General features: G+C 40.5%; 1 protein-coding gene across 1 annotated transcript in view; it reads right to left on the minus strand.

Annotated features, from left to right (window-relative positions):
• Positions 1-671: 671 nt before the first annotated feature.
• Positions 672-14,853, minus strand: part of EIF5A (eukaryotic translation initiation factor 5A) — a 38,412-nt gene continuing 24,230 nt past the window's right edge. The window contains exons 2-5 of the mRNA XM_068120428.2: positions 14,163-14,263; positions 3,512-3,643; positions 3,075-3,145; positions 672-1,963 (exon numbers count right to left, since the gene is read on the minus strand). Coding sequence (XP_067976529.1) covers positions 3,083-3,145; positions 3,512-3,643; positions 14,163-14,263 — 296 coding nt within the window. The 3' untranslated portion in view covers positions 672-1,963; positions 3,075-3,082. The remainder of the gene's footprint in view (positions 1,964-3,074; positions 3,146-3,511; positions 3,644-14,162; positions 14,264-14,853) is intronic.

The following is a 14,853-nucleotide window of genomic DNA, read 5'->3' on the forward strand; positions in this document are numbered from 1 at the left end:
CAAGGACGAAATGATTAGATTTTGGTGAAGATCTGGATCCTGCTGGTAGATTTTTTTTTTTTTTTTTTTAAAGCGATTCTTCACCAATGGAAAATAGGGCCAAAACGATATAGAGCATGATATCTCAAAGTTATGGACGGATTTGGACTTGTTGGGTGTGTGACAAGGACGATTCGATTAAATTTTGGAGAAGATCTGAATATCGATTCAGATGCGATAATTTAATTTAAAAGTGATTCTTCACCATTGAGTGAAGCGATATATAAAACACATTTTAAAAGGTTATGGAGGACTTGACTAAACTGTGGACCAGTTGGTTTGGTGACGAGCCGATTCGATTTTGGTTCAGTTCCGAATCCAGATCCAGCCTATCAATCAGTGGGATATAAAACAAACTGTTCAGCCTGGCAGAGGTATGCACTCTAGCGAGTGCCGTTCCATTTACCTCATTATACATACCAGCACAAAGTTTGACCAAGATCCCTTCAGCCGTTCTCAAATTACCACGGTAAGAAAAACATGGACGGACAACCTGAAAGCAATGGCTCCGGCGACGAATAAAATTTTTTTTTAACCCCTTCCCTCCCTCAAGTGACAGCAGTATGGCACATACACTAATATTCTGTAAAAAAGAAAAAAAAATTTAAAAAAGTTAAAATAATGTGACTAAATGAAATCGTATTTTCGTTTATTCACCCGCTTGAGCACAAATAGGAGGCTTTGACAATGAAAGTTGTGAACGATTATTACGAGCAAATATTTGGAAGTCAAAACTCATTTGAAATAACTTTAAAATGGTCTGCAAGACATGACAGCCAAAGGAACTTGCCATCAAGTGCATCAAACCTAGAAATTAGAACAAAACAACCAAATGTCAGTCAGCTAAAATAGACCCACAGCCAGTGACTCATTCAATAAGCATGCATCAAAAACACAAAAAAATAAACCAAGCAACTAAACTTTCAAAATGTGCATTACCCTGGCCAAGTTTGCAAATTGGTCCATAAAAAAATTCCCACCCTGTTCCAAAAATTTATGTATGCAAGTATGTATGTGTGCATGCATGTGTGCAAAATATTAGCTATTTGGGAGGCCTAAATCATTTCAGGAGGCACAAACTTATTGGGTGCCCAACATGACCATTTAAGTTTGGGATGCAAGTTTAACAAGCAAAATTCCTTTGAATGCAAAACAACCAGAGACTGCCAGGGAAACCTTCCAAACCTGATATTTACTCAAACCAAAGTCAATGAGCCCCCACAATTTCCCTCACCACCAAAAAAAAAAAAAAAAAAAAAAAAAAAAAAAAGGACAAACAGCTCAATACCAACCTACTCACCAAGTACAAATTTTAGTAACAAGCCAAGTCTAATACTGTACAATTGCAAACCTTTGTGCATACACAAAACAAGCACTCCTCCACAAGCCCAATAGCGAAGACGGCCATCATATGAAGCTCAGAAATCCAGAAGTTCCACTGTAATAACATTTATTGTTTAGCAACTTTGCCCAGCATACTGTAAGAAGCAAAAATGTGAGATCTATAATTTCCATGCCATTTAACCATAAGAGAGTTGCTGATTCATTATGCACAAGCACGCAACAGCCTTAACTTGGGAGTCCACTTTAGCATTTCCAAAAAAAATAAAGAAAAAGAAACAAAGGTCCAAGAACCCAAAACAAAGTTGGCTTGGTCACTTCATTTTACCACCAGGTTGGACTGAAAAAAAAAATCATGAAGTGGAATAAGATGAGCAAATAAAAACTTAAAATACTGAGATGCAAATGGATTCTGGGAAGCAGGCTATTTACTGTTGCTATTGCAGTTAAGGCCAAGGCAGGGCAATCCCAACTAAGGGTAATAAAACCCCTGGGGGTCAGTGGCATGTTATGCTCCTTGCTGGTCATTTGTGGTTTCTAGGCAGTTCCAACAGTTCGATTCAGCACTCGTGCCTCAAGAAAGCTGCGGAAAGGAGACAATCGATTAATACGACACAACCTTGGACAAAACAGCACAATATTCAAACAATATAAAACTAAGGGCACTCGGTAGAGCGCATACATCTGCCACGTAATACCCGATCCAGGAGAAAATATTGGGCCCAAGAAGATATTCCAGTGCATGAATACGACTCATTCACTGTCAAAGCCTGGGACCGCTAACCCCACTACATTTTACATATATGGGTAGATTGCAGAACTGAACTTGGGCTGTTACACCTGCATGTGGCTGCTCTCGATCAAAATGAAATGTTTAAAATATATGGCATTTTTAAACTTAACAGTGACACATCCCACTCCTCCCTCCAGGTCTTTAAAACAGCTGTTCACCACCATCTCTTATCTTCCCCCATCCAAAACCTTGATCTTTTCTACCTCCGCTAATTTCAACCCAGATCCATTTTTTTGAAATACCAACTTCTTTCCTTGAAGTCCTTGGTGTCCTTGTTTTTTATACTTCTCCCACCCCCCCCCCCCCCATTCCCACGCCTCCTCCCCCCGATCTCCCGACGACCCTGCTCTCCCCATCTTGTCTACCACTACCCTTATTATATGTTTTGTGTGTGTGTTTGATTTTTTTTTTTTGTGTGATAAATATGTTAGCTCTTTCGCAAGCCTCGATCCTGTATACAAAAAAAAGAAAAAGAAAAAGAAAAAAGTCGAAATAATTATCGCCAGTGTAATTCACTTGGTCATCAAATCACTGAAGATCATACTGTAGAATGTATCCGTTCACAAATCGTCAGAAAGCAGTCAGAGCAGCGATCTATCTGCACTCTCGTATAGCACAAGATTAGCAATGATCCCAATAGATTCAAAATTACATAAACGATATATCGTTTTCCACCCTATCACTCAATGGTGAAGAACCACAAAAATAAAAATTAATAAACCACTAATCAATTCCTAATATCTACTAATCAATTGGTCCTCGTCACACACCCAAGCACCAAATTTCATCCGAATCCATCCACAAATTTTTGACATATCCTAAACACAGACAGGGGTGAAAACAACCTCTGTCCACCTTAGGTGGCAAAGGCAATACAAAAAAATAATATAATAATATTCACCTGCATTGTCATTTAGAAATTGCTTTGATCCCCACAGCACTCTCCTCCTGCAGAGCACCTAGAACAGTGATCTATGGAACAGCCATTTGCAAAGGATCAAAATAAATTAATGCAATAAGCAAGTCACATGCCAAAGAAAGTTTAAGTTTGACACACGCTCAATTTTTTTTTTAGAATAAAGCATGCAGGTAGACATTAAAAGTTAAATTACAATAGTTGAAGGCAAATTTGTACCAGTTCAACAATTCATACAAGTTGGGCATGTCGAATCGATAAATCTTGCATTTACCAGACACCCACAGAAGAAATGCAATAAAACCACAGCCACGGTTAAAGGAGGTACCAAACCAGGATTACAAATTACAACCGGTCTCCCTTCTTGAAAAAGATGGTTCAATCAACGTCAAACGCAACAGCAATGAAACAGTTAAACTCACAACAAATTCTTCTTCACGGTCATGCTTTGCAATGATTTCTTTTCCTAGGTCACCCTCTGGAAGGCGAATATCTTGACGGACTTCACCACCCTCATCCATGAGAGACATGAAACCATCATTGACGCCAAGAAACTGCCAGACAGAAAAATGCAATTACGTTTCATAAAAGAGGGCACCTGTTCATACACGGGGGGGGGGGGGGGGAGACACAGACACACACCTCCCACTCACCAGCCCAGCGTATGAATGCATGCTGCTTACGATTTATTTTACTCAACAGGTAAGACTAAAGGTGGGAAAAATTTTTATCAAAGGGTTTCGTTAATGCTACCACGAAGCAGGAATGTTGATCCACTTGTACAACATGCGACAAAGGGGCTCAAAATGTTCTTGTGGTGCATAGTCCTCTTTTTGAAACCCTATAAATATTGGCACAATTTATTGCACGAAACAGTTCAAACAATTGCAGAAATCTTCCGAAACACGAGATATTTGGTTGTGAGTCTGAAGAACGGCAGTCGATCACAGCACAACCAGAAGGGCAATAAAGCAGGATGCTTTCAAACTCGAAAAATCAAAGCACACCTTTGGCAGGATCATCATATACCTGGCATACAATGGATGGCATCAAAACAATGATGGAGGCATGCTAACTATTGTGGGAAGCAAGCTGAAGCCGACATTTCAGGCTTGAACTGAACTCAATTTGAGCAAAAGTGCATAAACCTGCTCAGGTTTGCCATTCCCTTCAAAGAAAATGCCTCCATTCCTTTCAAGTCAAAGGATCCCAGTGACCGATTTGGCTACAATTCCAACATGAAAGCACGAGATGCTTTCACAGGTACGAGTAGCTATTCGTCATCTTTTCACGAGGCTTCCTTCAGCATTGGCGTGGGTAGCGAGTGTTTTCAGACTTGGCGCCCACGCTTTATTTGCCATTAAAAATAAGCACCAATAACTTGTCACGTTACACCAGTGCTCAACACATTCTCTTTTGGGGGTTGCCCCACAGGACAACCATTTAAAATTTTTGGTTGGCCAGGAAAAATTTCACTCGTTTACCGAACAACTTTGATTGCAACAAAATGGAGAAGATCGTCATGGGGACCGCAAGGCTAACCCCCGCTCTTGCAGGGAAAATGGCCTTTAAATGCCTGTTGTTGTTGTTTGATTGCAACAAACAGATAAACATGTCAATGGCTATAAAATGAGACAGCAGTTTCCGTGTAAGCAGATCAAGAGACTCCCCATCAGCATCCTCTCTATCGACAAGACCACTCCTCTCGATGGTGTTTCAACACAATTTTTCAGCAGATGCAAGCTATAAATTTATTGCATGAAACTCAGTGACCCCTCAAAAGTGACAATTTGTGCCATTTCTGCCAATGGGTCTTTTATGACACCATTACTTTAGATGTTGAAAATAATCACTCGAAACCAAATTATTTCACTTGGCACAAATTGAAGGTCATCGATTACTTCATCCCTCCCCCTCACATAGAATGTTCCCAAAAACATATTTGCATGAGCATTGGAAGTTTCAATTTAACGGTTGGTTCAGCTTAGACAGGCAAGTGCTCATATATCCATCTTGCCAACACCCTGCTCAACTTGACATTTCCAGATAACGAGGGGTTTCAAACAAACCCAGATAATGAGCAGGATGTGATAAGCTCACCACTTTGACCCAAACAATATTGCTTAACCCATCGGTCAGGCCAAAAAAAAAAAAAAAAAAATAAATAAAGAACAAGCGGCATGTTGCATTGGAGATCTGACATGTCTGGCCAACAGCACAACCCAGACAGAGCAAACTCAAATATATTTTTCTACCTATGCACAATTCTGGCGTTGGCAAGCCTGGCGTTGGCTTAGCGGCTAGGGTGCCAGCTTAGGATCCTAGGATCCTGGGTTCGAATCCCGGTCGATCACTGAATTAACGCCAGGGGGGTTGACACAGCCTGTCATCCTTCCGAGGTCAGCTAATTGAGTACCAGTTCACTGGTAATTCCCTGTTTGTCGTAAAAGGCGACAAAACAGGGTTGGCGGCAGGAAGGGCATCCGGCCGTAAAACATTGCTTCAAAAAGGGGACCGAAAAACAACAACAACAACAACCACGGTGCCCGAAAAAGGCCAACCCCCGCTTGCGGGGAAAAATGGCCTCGAAAGGTTTTTTTGTTTTTTTTTAACCTATGCACAATTCTAAGACAAGTACCATTGTTGGTGAATAGTGAAATTTATTTCCAGGAATATGCCCTTACACATTTCACATATGTGCAAAGAATGGACAGGTCACTGACTGCCAATCAAGAATTAGTTACCATTTACCAGAGTCGGTGGTGCCATGGCTCGATTTGGAGCGTCCGCACCTCCTCAAACCCTGACAGAGTCATACGAAAGACTTAAAATGGTACGTGGTGCATCCTCGACATTCAACACTTATAAAGCTAAGAGCACGGACAATGCCCAGAGGTTGGCATCCATGGGAAAGAGGACATTCCTCCTTAGGAAATGCCTCGCCGAGTGATGAGAAGGCGGCATCATTGAGGTGGCGTCGCTGGAAATAACGGCACTTCCTCCAAGCGCAGTGACTGTTTGCGTGTGTGTGGAAGCTCCACTAAGGTTCTTTGATCCACAATATAATAGGCTCTCTTCAGTGCCCCTCAATTTAATTTTTGTTTGGTTGAGTTGCTCATGCTTCATTTTGCAATCTTCCTTGGAGCATCGGAATTTAGGTGCGTCAGGCTTCCCAACGTCTCTGCAGTTTCCTCCCAACAGCCCTCATCTTTATAAATCCCCTATCGATTCTAAACAAACCAATATCTTTTGAGCAAAGTTTATGAAGACGTGTTGAAATGTAATGCCTCTTCTCCAAAACAGGTAAAGATATTTAAATGAAAGATACCAACATCGATCTTTATTTCTCAACATAATCAACACAGCGTTCCATACATTTCTGCCAATGATCATGTATTTTGAGGTGCCACTGTGCTTACTGCCAACTTGAGACCCTCACAGCAGCCTTGACATCGGAAGTGGACACTATAGCCTGCACTTGCTCATGTGAAATGCCAAGCCGAGTCACAATAGTCGACCGAGACTGAAGCTACTTACCTACCAGTCCAGCTAATATTAATGTATCCATGAATACCTCTTTCCAGCCTGGTGTTGGCTTAGCGGTTAGGGTGCTGGCTTGGGATCCTAGGATCCTCGGTTCGAATCCCGGTCGATCACTGAATTAACGCCACGGGGGGGGTGACTCAGCCTGTCATCCTTCCGAGGTCGGCAAATTGACTACCAGCTTGCTGGGATGAATGATCACGGTGTGTACCCCGATTTAGAATAGGTACACCGTATCCCTGCGCATCGAAGAGGCGACCAAGGGTTGGCGTCAGGAAGGGCATCCGGCCATAAAAACATTGCCTCAAACAGGGAACCACGATTGTCATGGGGCCCGCAAGGCTAACCCCCGCTCTAGCGGGGAAAATGGCCTTAAAACGATCAATCAAATCAAAAATCAGCCCGATCACTCGAAGGTGAAAAATCACCAACTCGAACGGCACTCCACGTCACGTCGCAACGTCAACCTATATGCCTCCGCCCACATTATTACATCATTATACATACTTTTACCAAGTTTGATTTTAATCGCTTCAGCTGTTCTCAAGTATCACTTTTTCACCCAACACATCTGACCTTTGGTGCGAAATATATTCAGTTCATGTTTTCATAATGTATACTTGTACTAAGTTTGGTTAAAATCCCATCACTGGTTCACACGTTAGCACAATAACAAATTTTTTTTTTTTTAACCAGAGGACCTTTGACCTTTGCCCTCTTAACCCCACAATGAAATCCATTTATCTGATTATACATACTTGTTCCAAGTTCAACTTGGATCCCTTCATCCATTAAAGTTATCACAGCAACGAAAACCTATAACGGATAGACGGACCATGTGAAAACGACGCCTCCAGCAACACAATGCCTCCAGCAACAAAATGATCAGATTTGGATCTTTACCAAAATCTAAACATTTTGTCCTTGGCACACACATAACCTGTCTACCAAATTTCGTCCGAATCCATCCACAACTGAGACATCCAGCCAGCAAAGAGGTGAAAACATAACTTCCATACATCTTTGGTGGCAGAGAGGTAATTGGTGCATATGTACCATACAATGCATTCTTGTAACCTCCTGACTTTTAGAATTTTTTTTTGTCTAAACCATTTATATGGCTCACTTCATCTTACCACAACGACAAAAAAATGAGGAAAATTGCATGAGATTTAAACAAGTTAAGCACAAAGCCAGGTTGTACTGTTTGCTACATTTTATGTAAAATTCAAAACAAAGGTGGAAACTTCAGACTATTTTCTTTTTTCAAGTGACAGGATTTCAATAGAATAGAGTGGTTAAAAATTTATTTAAAAACAAAAAAAACGATATACTTATTTTTTAAACTTTTCTTCATTGCACCCACATCGTGCCCCAGTACCCACACAGCACGTGTATGTAAACCATGAGCTGCCACTTACTTTTCAATAAACAACACTGGTTCTCAGGAAGAGTGAAAGTAGTTTTATCAGATATATAATCTTGTCATAATGAAGCAAACATGTGGGTATGCATGCATACTAGGGTGCATCAAACGCCCAACTATTTTTAAAAAGATGTTGGATTGATCTGTCCCAAATTTTATTTTGTTGCAATCATAAAATAAAGTTGCTGTGCAAAATTTGGTAAGGTTTGGACATCATCTTCTGGGTCCACCTCACCATTTCATATTTTGAGTCGGTGGTATCAGAGTTGGAAATTTGACACGCAGCTGTTTTGAGGCCCATAAATAAAAATGAAAGGATTGACTGATTTGATTGCTACATATAATAACTCTTTGTAAAGGTATTATTGTGCTCTGTAGCAATATATCATCATCATAGGGATAGGGATACAATTCATTTATATACAAATAGTCAAAATAATGATTTTTTTCAAAATATGGATATAAAGCTAAATGAAGAGTATTTTTAAAATATATTATATAAATTAAAGAATATCCTGAATGTTGTAGTCATCTTGTCTTTACAGAGATCTTTTAACTAGACAAGATGATTAAAACAATTATTAGGCTATACTCTAATAAAATTGGATAATTGATTTATTTGTTGTACGTAATTATGAAATGACATTATTGTTACTAATACTACCTTTTTCTTTCAGATAAAACAATGGATGGCACAGTAAAGAAAGCATCTGTTGCAACAAGAGAGTCCACCAAGGTGTTTGGTCTTGGAAGTGCCATAACTGAACAAGATTCCCAGATCAATGGCACCAGACTTCCAACTTGTTTACAAGTACTACGTTGTTTCATGTGGCACACGGAAGATGGCAAACTTGAACGACGCTCTCGGTGGGAATCAGCAAAGCTTGTACTGCAGAAAGTGACACCATTTTATGGCAAGGCTAATATTCCTATCATCTCTGAACGCAAGGCTATTGAGAAAATTATCAAACTTGCAGATGATAATTCCAAGCTTAGATCAATCCCTATCAACCGAAGAACAACTCAAGCAAGCATCACAAAGGTGAATCAAATGGAGATGAAATTTATGGAGACATTTCCCTTGTGGCCCAATGATGCTAGTTTTCACATCAAGAATCCTGAAGACTTAGCATTCCTGGAATCTATGAAGACAGATCGCTGTGCAACATTTGGCTGCCAAGATAAACTGTTGGCAGATAAGATGCAGCGCAAAGTGAACCGCGAGGAAAAAGAATCAGAGAGGCGAGCAAGTATGGAGCTGGAGTTCAACATAAATACTACAACCACTGTGTATAATATTAGTGACAGTGATGAAGAAGTAACTCTTGGACCTTCAAAAAGCACACCAACAACCTCAAGAAGTCATTATCGTTTAGTTAGACCTGGCACATCAGTTTTCATTCCACATGACATCCTGAAGAGGCCCAGTCTTGTTTCACTGGCAACAAGGATGAAGATGACACCAACCCAACAGGCTGCTTTCACAGAAGCTCTTATTGAAGAAACAGGAGGGGATGTAGCGAAGGTGTCAACATCATATGCTACAGCAGATAAATCAAGACGCAAAATTGGACAGCATATTGCTACTACCTGTAAGTTCAAATGGATACCTCCGAAGCTTGCTACGTTGCACTGGGACTCAAAGCTGCTTCCATGCTTAACTAACCAAAACACTTTTGAAGAACGCCTGGCTGTGCTTTTGGGTTCTCAAACTGATATGAAGCTGCTGGGTGTTCCATCCTACAAGCCTGGAACAGACCGTAAATCTGGAGATATAATTGCTCAGCTGACTAATAACCTACTTGAATCATGGAACTGCCAAGAGAATGTTGTCAACTTGACATTTGACACAACTGCATCTAACACCGGCCACATCAGTGCAGCTTGTGTAACAATTCAACAACGGCTTAACAAAGCTCTTCTGTGGTCAGGCTGCAGACACCACATTGGTGAAGTCATTCTTACGCACATTTTTACTGATCTTAAAGTTGAAGCATCGAAGTCACCAGATATCTTCCTCTTCTCAAGGTTTCGCAAGAACTTTGAAATGTTTCCACACACATTCAATGAACCACTTTCACGATTTGATCCATCTCAACTAAATGAAGCAGCAACAAGTTTGACAAGTGACTGGCAAAATAATGTTCTCAGACTCTGTCACACCGAGCAATCTCTAAGACGTGATGATTATTTGGAATTTGTTGATCTGTGTACTGTATTCCTTGATGGTGAAGTAGCTGAACATCAAATAACCTTCAAGCGTCCTGGTGCACTGCATAAAGCCAGATGGATGGCGAAGCTCCTCTACTCAATCAAATTATGTCTCTTCGAAAAACAAATCGCTGATCTTCCAGCAGGTACAATTACCACAGAAAAACAAGTGCCAAAGATCAGAGAATTTGTCACGTTTGTCACTCTAGTATACAGCTCCTGGTGGATGACATGTACCTCTGTCACCGATGCCCCATGGAATGACCTGCAGCTCATCTCCAAACTGAAACAGTATGAAGCTGTCAATGCTGGAATCTCAAGAAGTGCCCTGAAAGCCTTCAAACGACATCTCTGGTACCTCACAGAAGAGATGGTTCCACTTGCCCTCTTCAGCTCAGTTGTTCCTCATGACCATCGCCGTGCTCTGGCAGACAGACTTCTGGAGGTTCAGCCAGATTTTCCAGTAACCAACCCACAAGGACGGTTTGGTACTGGGTTTGGAAAGCCCAGATTTCCTGATGACTTGACTGAGAAGACCACTCTGGCTGATTTTGTTGGACCAGATTCATGGTACCTATTTCATCATCTGAAGCTTGACTGGGCATTTCTAGTTACCGATGTTCAAGAATGGACTAACTCTGCAGCCTACCAGACATCATGGACTAATGTTGAAGCCTTGAATGTGGTGAATGACTCTGCAGAAAGGGGAGTTAAGCTTAGCTCTGACTTCCTTTCAGCAGCCAGAAGTGAAGACCACTACTAAAATGTGCTACAAGTTGTTGAGCACAACCGCAAGGAGGAACCGAATCTTCGAAAGCGAGCAGTTCAAGACTAAACTGTCAGAAATATCCATGAAAACTACAGTATTTTTGTTTTGTTTCTATTTTCATGTTCATCCATAGTCAGATGTACTCGTATTAAGATGATAAATGCTAAGATTGTGTATATATGATTCTACTGTAATAAAAATTATATCATTCTGGTATCTATAATACATATGATTATACCAATAAAATCATGATTTTGACTATTTGTGTATAAGTGAATTATATCCCTATGATGATTATATATTGCTACAGAGCACAATAATACCTTTCCAAAGAGCTATTGTATGTAGCAATCGGTCAATCCTTTCATTTTTATTTATGGGCCTCAAAACAGCTGCGTGTCAAATTTCTGACTGATACTACCGACTCAAAATCTAATTTGCTGAGGTGGACCCAGAAGATGATATCAAAACCTTACCAAATTTTGCATAGGAACTTTATTTTATGACTGGAACAAAATAAAATTGGGGACAGATTGTTTTCTTGACATAGGGGCGTTTGATGCACCCTAATGCATACATCTACATTTGTGACCAAAACGTCTTTATATATATATATATATAACTGAAAACCACAGTCCATGAAGACATGAGGTGGTGAAGCAAAGTGACTATACAATCTATCAATTACGTTCGGTTTGAACAGTGGTCGCATCCTGTCTTTTAATTACGTACCATGAGAATATACATTGACCCTTTAGACCGATGAAGACCATTTAGGTTCCCCAAGGCCCTCGAGACCCTCAAGAATCCCAAAAGGCTCCAAAGACAAACCCAAAATACCTCAAAGATCCTCAAAGTCCACAGAGACCTGTACGACCCTTTAAACCCATTAGACCCTTGACTATTTAGTGCTTTAGACCACTTGGACCTCTTTAGATGACAAATAAATTACAAATAAATGTTTGTATCATGATTGGTGTAAATCATGACAACACAGAAACTCAAATTTCAGGCAGTCAGGATAATGACAGTCAGGTCATTATCCTGAGTTAAAACAAACCCATGGCTCGAATGCTGACGTTAGGGGAGCGCAGCGAGCAGATCAACTCGTATTTTCAATAACAAGCACACTTTAGTTATGCAACCGTGCAAAGACACTATCACCGCAAACCACATTGATCATATCACCGATGCAAATCTGATCCAAACATACCGAATACAGGTATCCCTCGATTTGCATCTTTTAAACAAAACTAATTTTTTATGGCACGTTTTTCGATTTACAATTTTCACTACAATTTATTTTGAATACAGTACAGTACAGCACTATGGAGAAAATTTTCAAACGGCACACCACTTCTTTACTGAGCCAGGTCACAGCCATGCATATGACGCATCTTGCACAGCATCAAGTGTCAGTCTACCTTTGCTCAACACAATGTGCCACACAAGTGCTCTGTTATTTAAAAATTTCCATAATCTCTCATCCCTCATCCCTCAAGATGCCGAGCAAGAGACCTTCCTCAAACTCAACTGCTGCCCAAGCAAAATGTTCTCCCCAGGCTACAACGCTGGGCATGATGGGCATAATAAAATGTAATGAGAATGGTAAGAAACTCATCATTAATGCCCAATTCATGGTGAGTAGGTAAACTTTGAAAAGGTGAAGGATTTCATATTTAGCGTTGAGTAACTATTTTGGCCTTTTATGCAATTTCAAGACTTCCAGGTTTTATTGGTGCTATTTGTAACTATTTTTCTTATGTTATAGTGAAAAAAGATTATTTGGGGTCAGGAATGCATCCCCTACTTATACCTTTGAAATAATAGACATTCCGTTCTCCAGGAACACATCCCTTTCGTAACACGAAGGACACCTATACAATACATATTCCAAATGCCTTGCAGAAACCCAAAAGCACACACAAACTACAACAGCATTTAGTAGAGGGCATACCTCCTCCAGGTGAACAGATTACGTTTTGTATTCCAGAGTACACCAGAAAAATCACAATACAGAATCACGTTTAATCAAAATCATCCGTCCACAACTTTTTGAGATATCCTGATATATACACAACACACACACACCACACACCACACACCACACACCACACACACAACACACACACAACACACACACAACACACACACAACACACACACAACACACACACAACACACACACAACACACACACAACACACACACAACACACACACAACACACACACAACACACACACAACACACACACAACACACACACAACACACACACAACACACACACAACACACACACAACACACACACAACACACACACAACACACCACACACAACACACAACACACACACACACACACACACACACACACACACACACACACACACACACACACACACACACACACACACACACACACAATTTTTGGCCCTACCTACCAAAAGCAAAGAATCACTTAAAAATTATACTAACCAGATCCTCACCAAAATTAGATTCTTACTTCTCACACACACAACCTCCACCAAGTTTCATCCAAATCCATCCATACCTTTGAGATATCCTGCTATGTATCATTTTTGGCCCTATTAACTCCCAATGGTGAAGAATCACTTTAAAAATTATACTAGCTGGATCCGAATCTTCACCAATATCTAATCATTTCGTCCGCATCACACACACATCTCTGCCAAATTTCTTCCGAATCCATCCACAATTTTTTGAGATATCTTGTTCACAAACAAACGGACAGACAGACAAGTGAAAACAACCTCCATCCACCTTTGGTGGCGGAGGTAAAAAAGAAGTCAAGTTAATAACACGAGTTGATGTAGCAGAGCTGGAATCAAATAAAACGTTATAAAATGCCGGATCAATGTGCGATACGGCCTTGTGCACTACAGCCTCGATGCAAATTACATTTGATATCAATCCCATGGAAAAAAAAATATTCAAAAAGCACAAAACAAATCTCATGTATGCCCAATGCGAGGTGCAACAGTGCACTGTGCAAAACAAGCTTGCCAGCTTCAAAATAACCTGCAGGTCAGACAAATTGTTTCATCGTATTCCCGGCATAGCATCAAGCGAAACTAAATGATGTTCAGATCAAGAATTTCAAACATACCATGTAGTCGCTACGCTTCACGTTTGGCACATCCATGTTGTGAGTAGAAGGGCAGATATCTTCATGTTTCCTGTTGTTAAAAATGTCAATGCCAACAAGATGTACCTGAATTACACAAAGGGAGGGGGGCAACAATCCATATTCAAAAACAAACTCATGAATACCAGCATAAAGTCACACCAAGCCATGTGACTGCTGTGCAATCAAAAGTGGATCACTCATGAAATCATTCAGGATGTATCACGCAGGTAATACATACCATAGTCATACAAACATTTTTAACAGTCCACCATGTGAATGATTCTACAACAGCTCATGCACACCTTCACTACACATCTGTACAATAAAAGATTGGGCCAAGTAAAATAAATTTAGTTTCTCGTCCCCACCTGCTTCCTTTGACAGCCACCTCCCTTTTTTGATACTTCCTATTAAAACAAGCGTTACGCCTATGACCCCGGCGATGAAGTGATGTGAGTTGAGAAAGTGGAAGACGCAAGGCGGCCATCTTGGATTTTGACGTGGCGACCCAATTTTCAATAGGGTTCTTCCTTATGCCGAGATACACCCACACACCAGATTAGAAGTTGGTACTTCGCTTATTTTTCAAGATATTCATCTCACAAGGTTCAGACATGCATGGCGGCGGCCATCTTGGATTTTGACGTGGCGACCCAATTTTCAATAGCGT

This window comes from Myxine glutinosa, chromosome 6 (genome assembly GCF_964187855.1).
Source record: "Myxine glutinosa chromosome 6, kmMyxGlut1.1, whole genome shotgun sequence".
Taxonomy (NCBI): Eukaryota; Metazoa; Chordata; class Myxini; order Myxiniformes; family Myxinidae; genus Myxine; species Myxine glutinosa.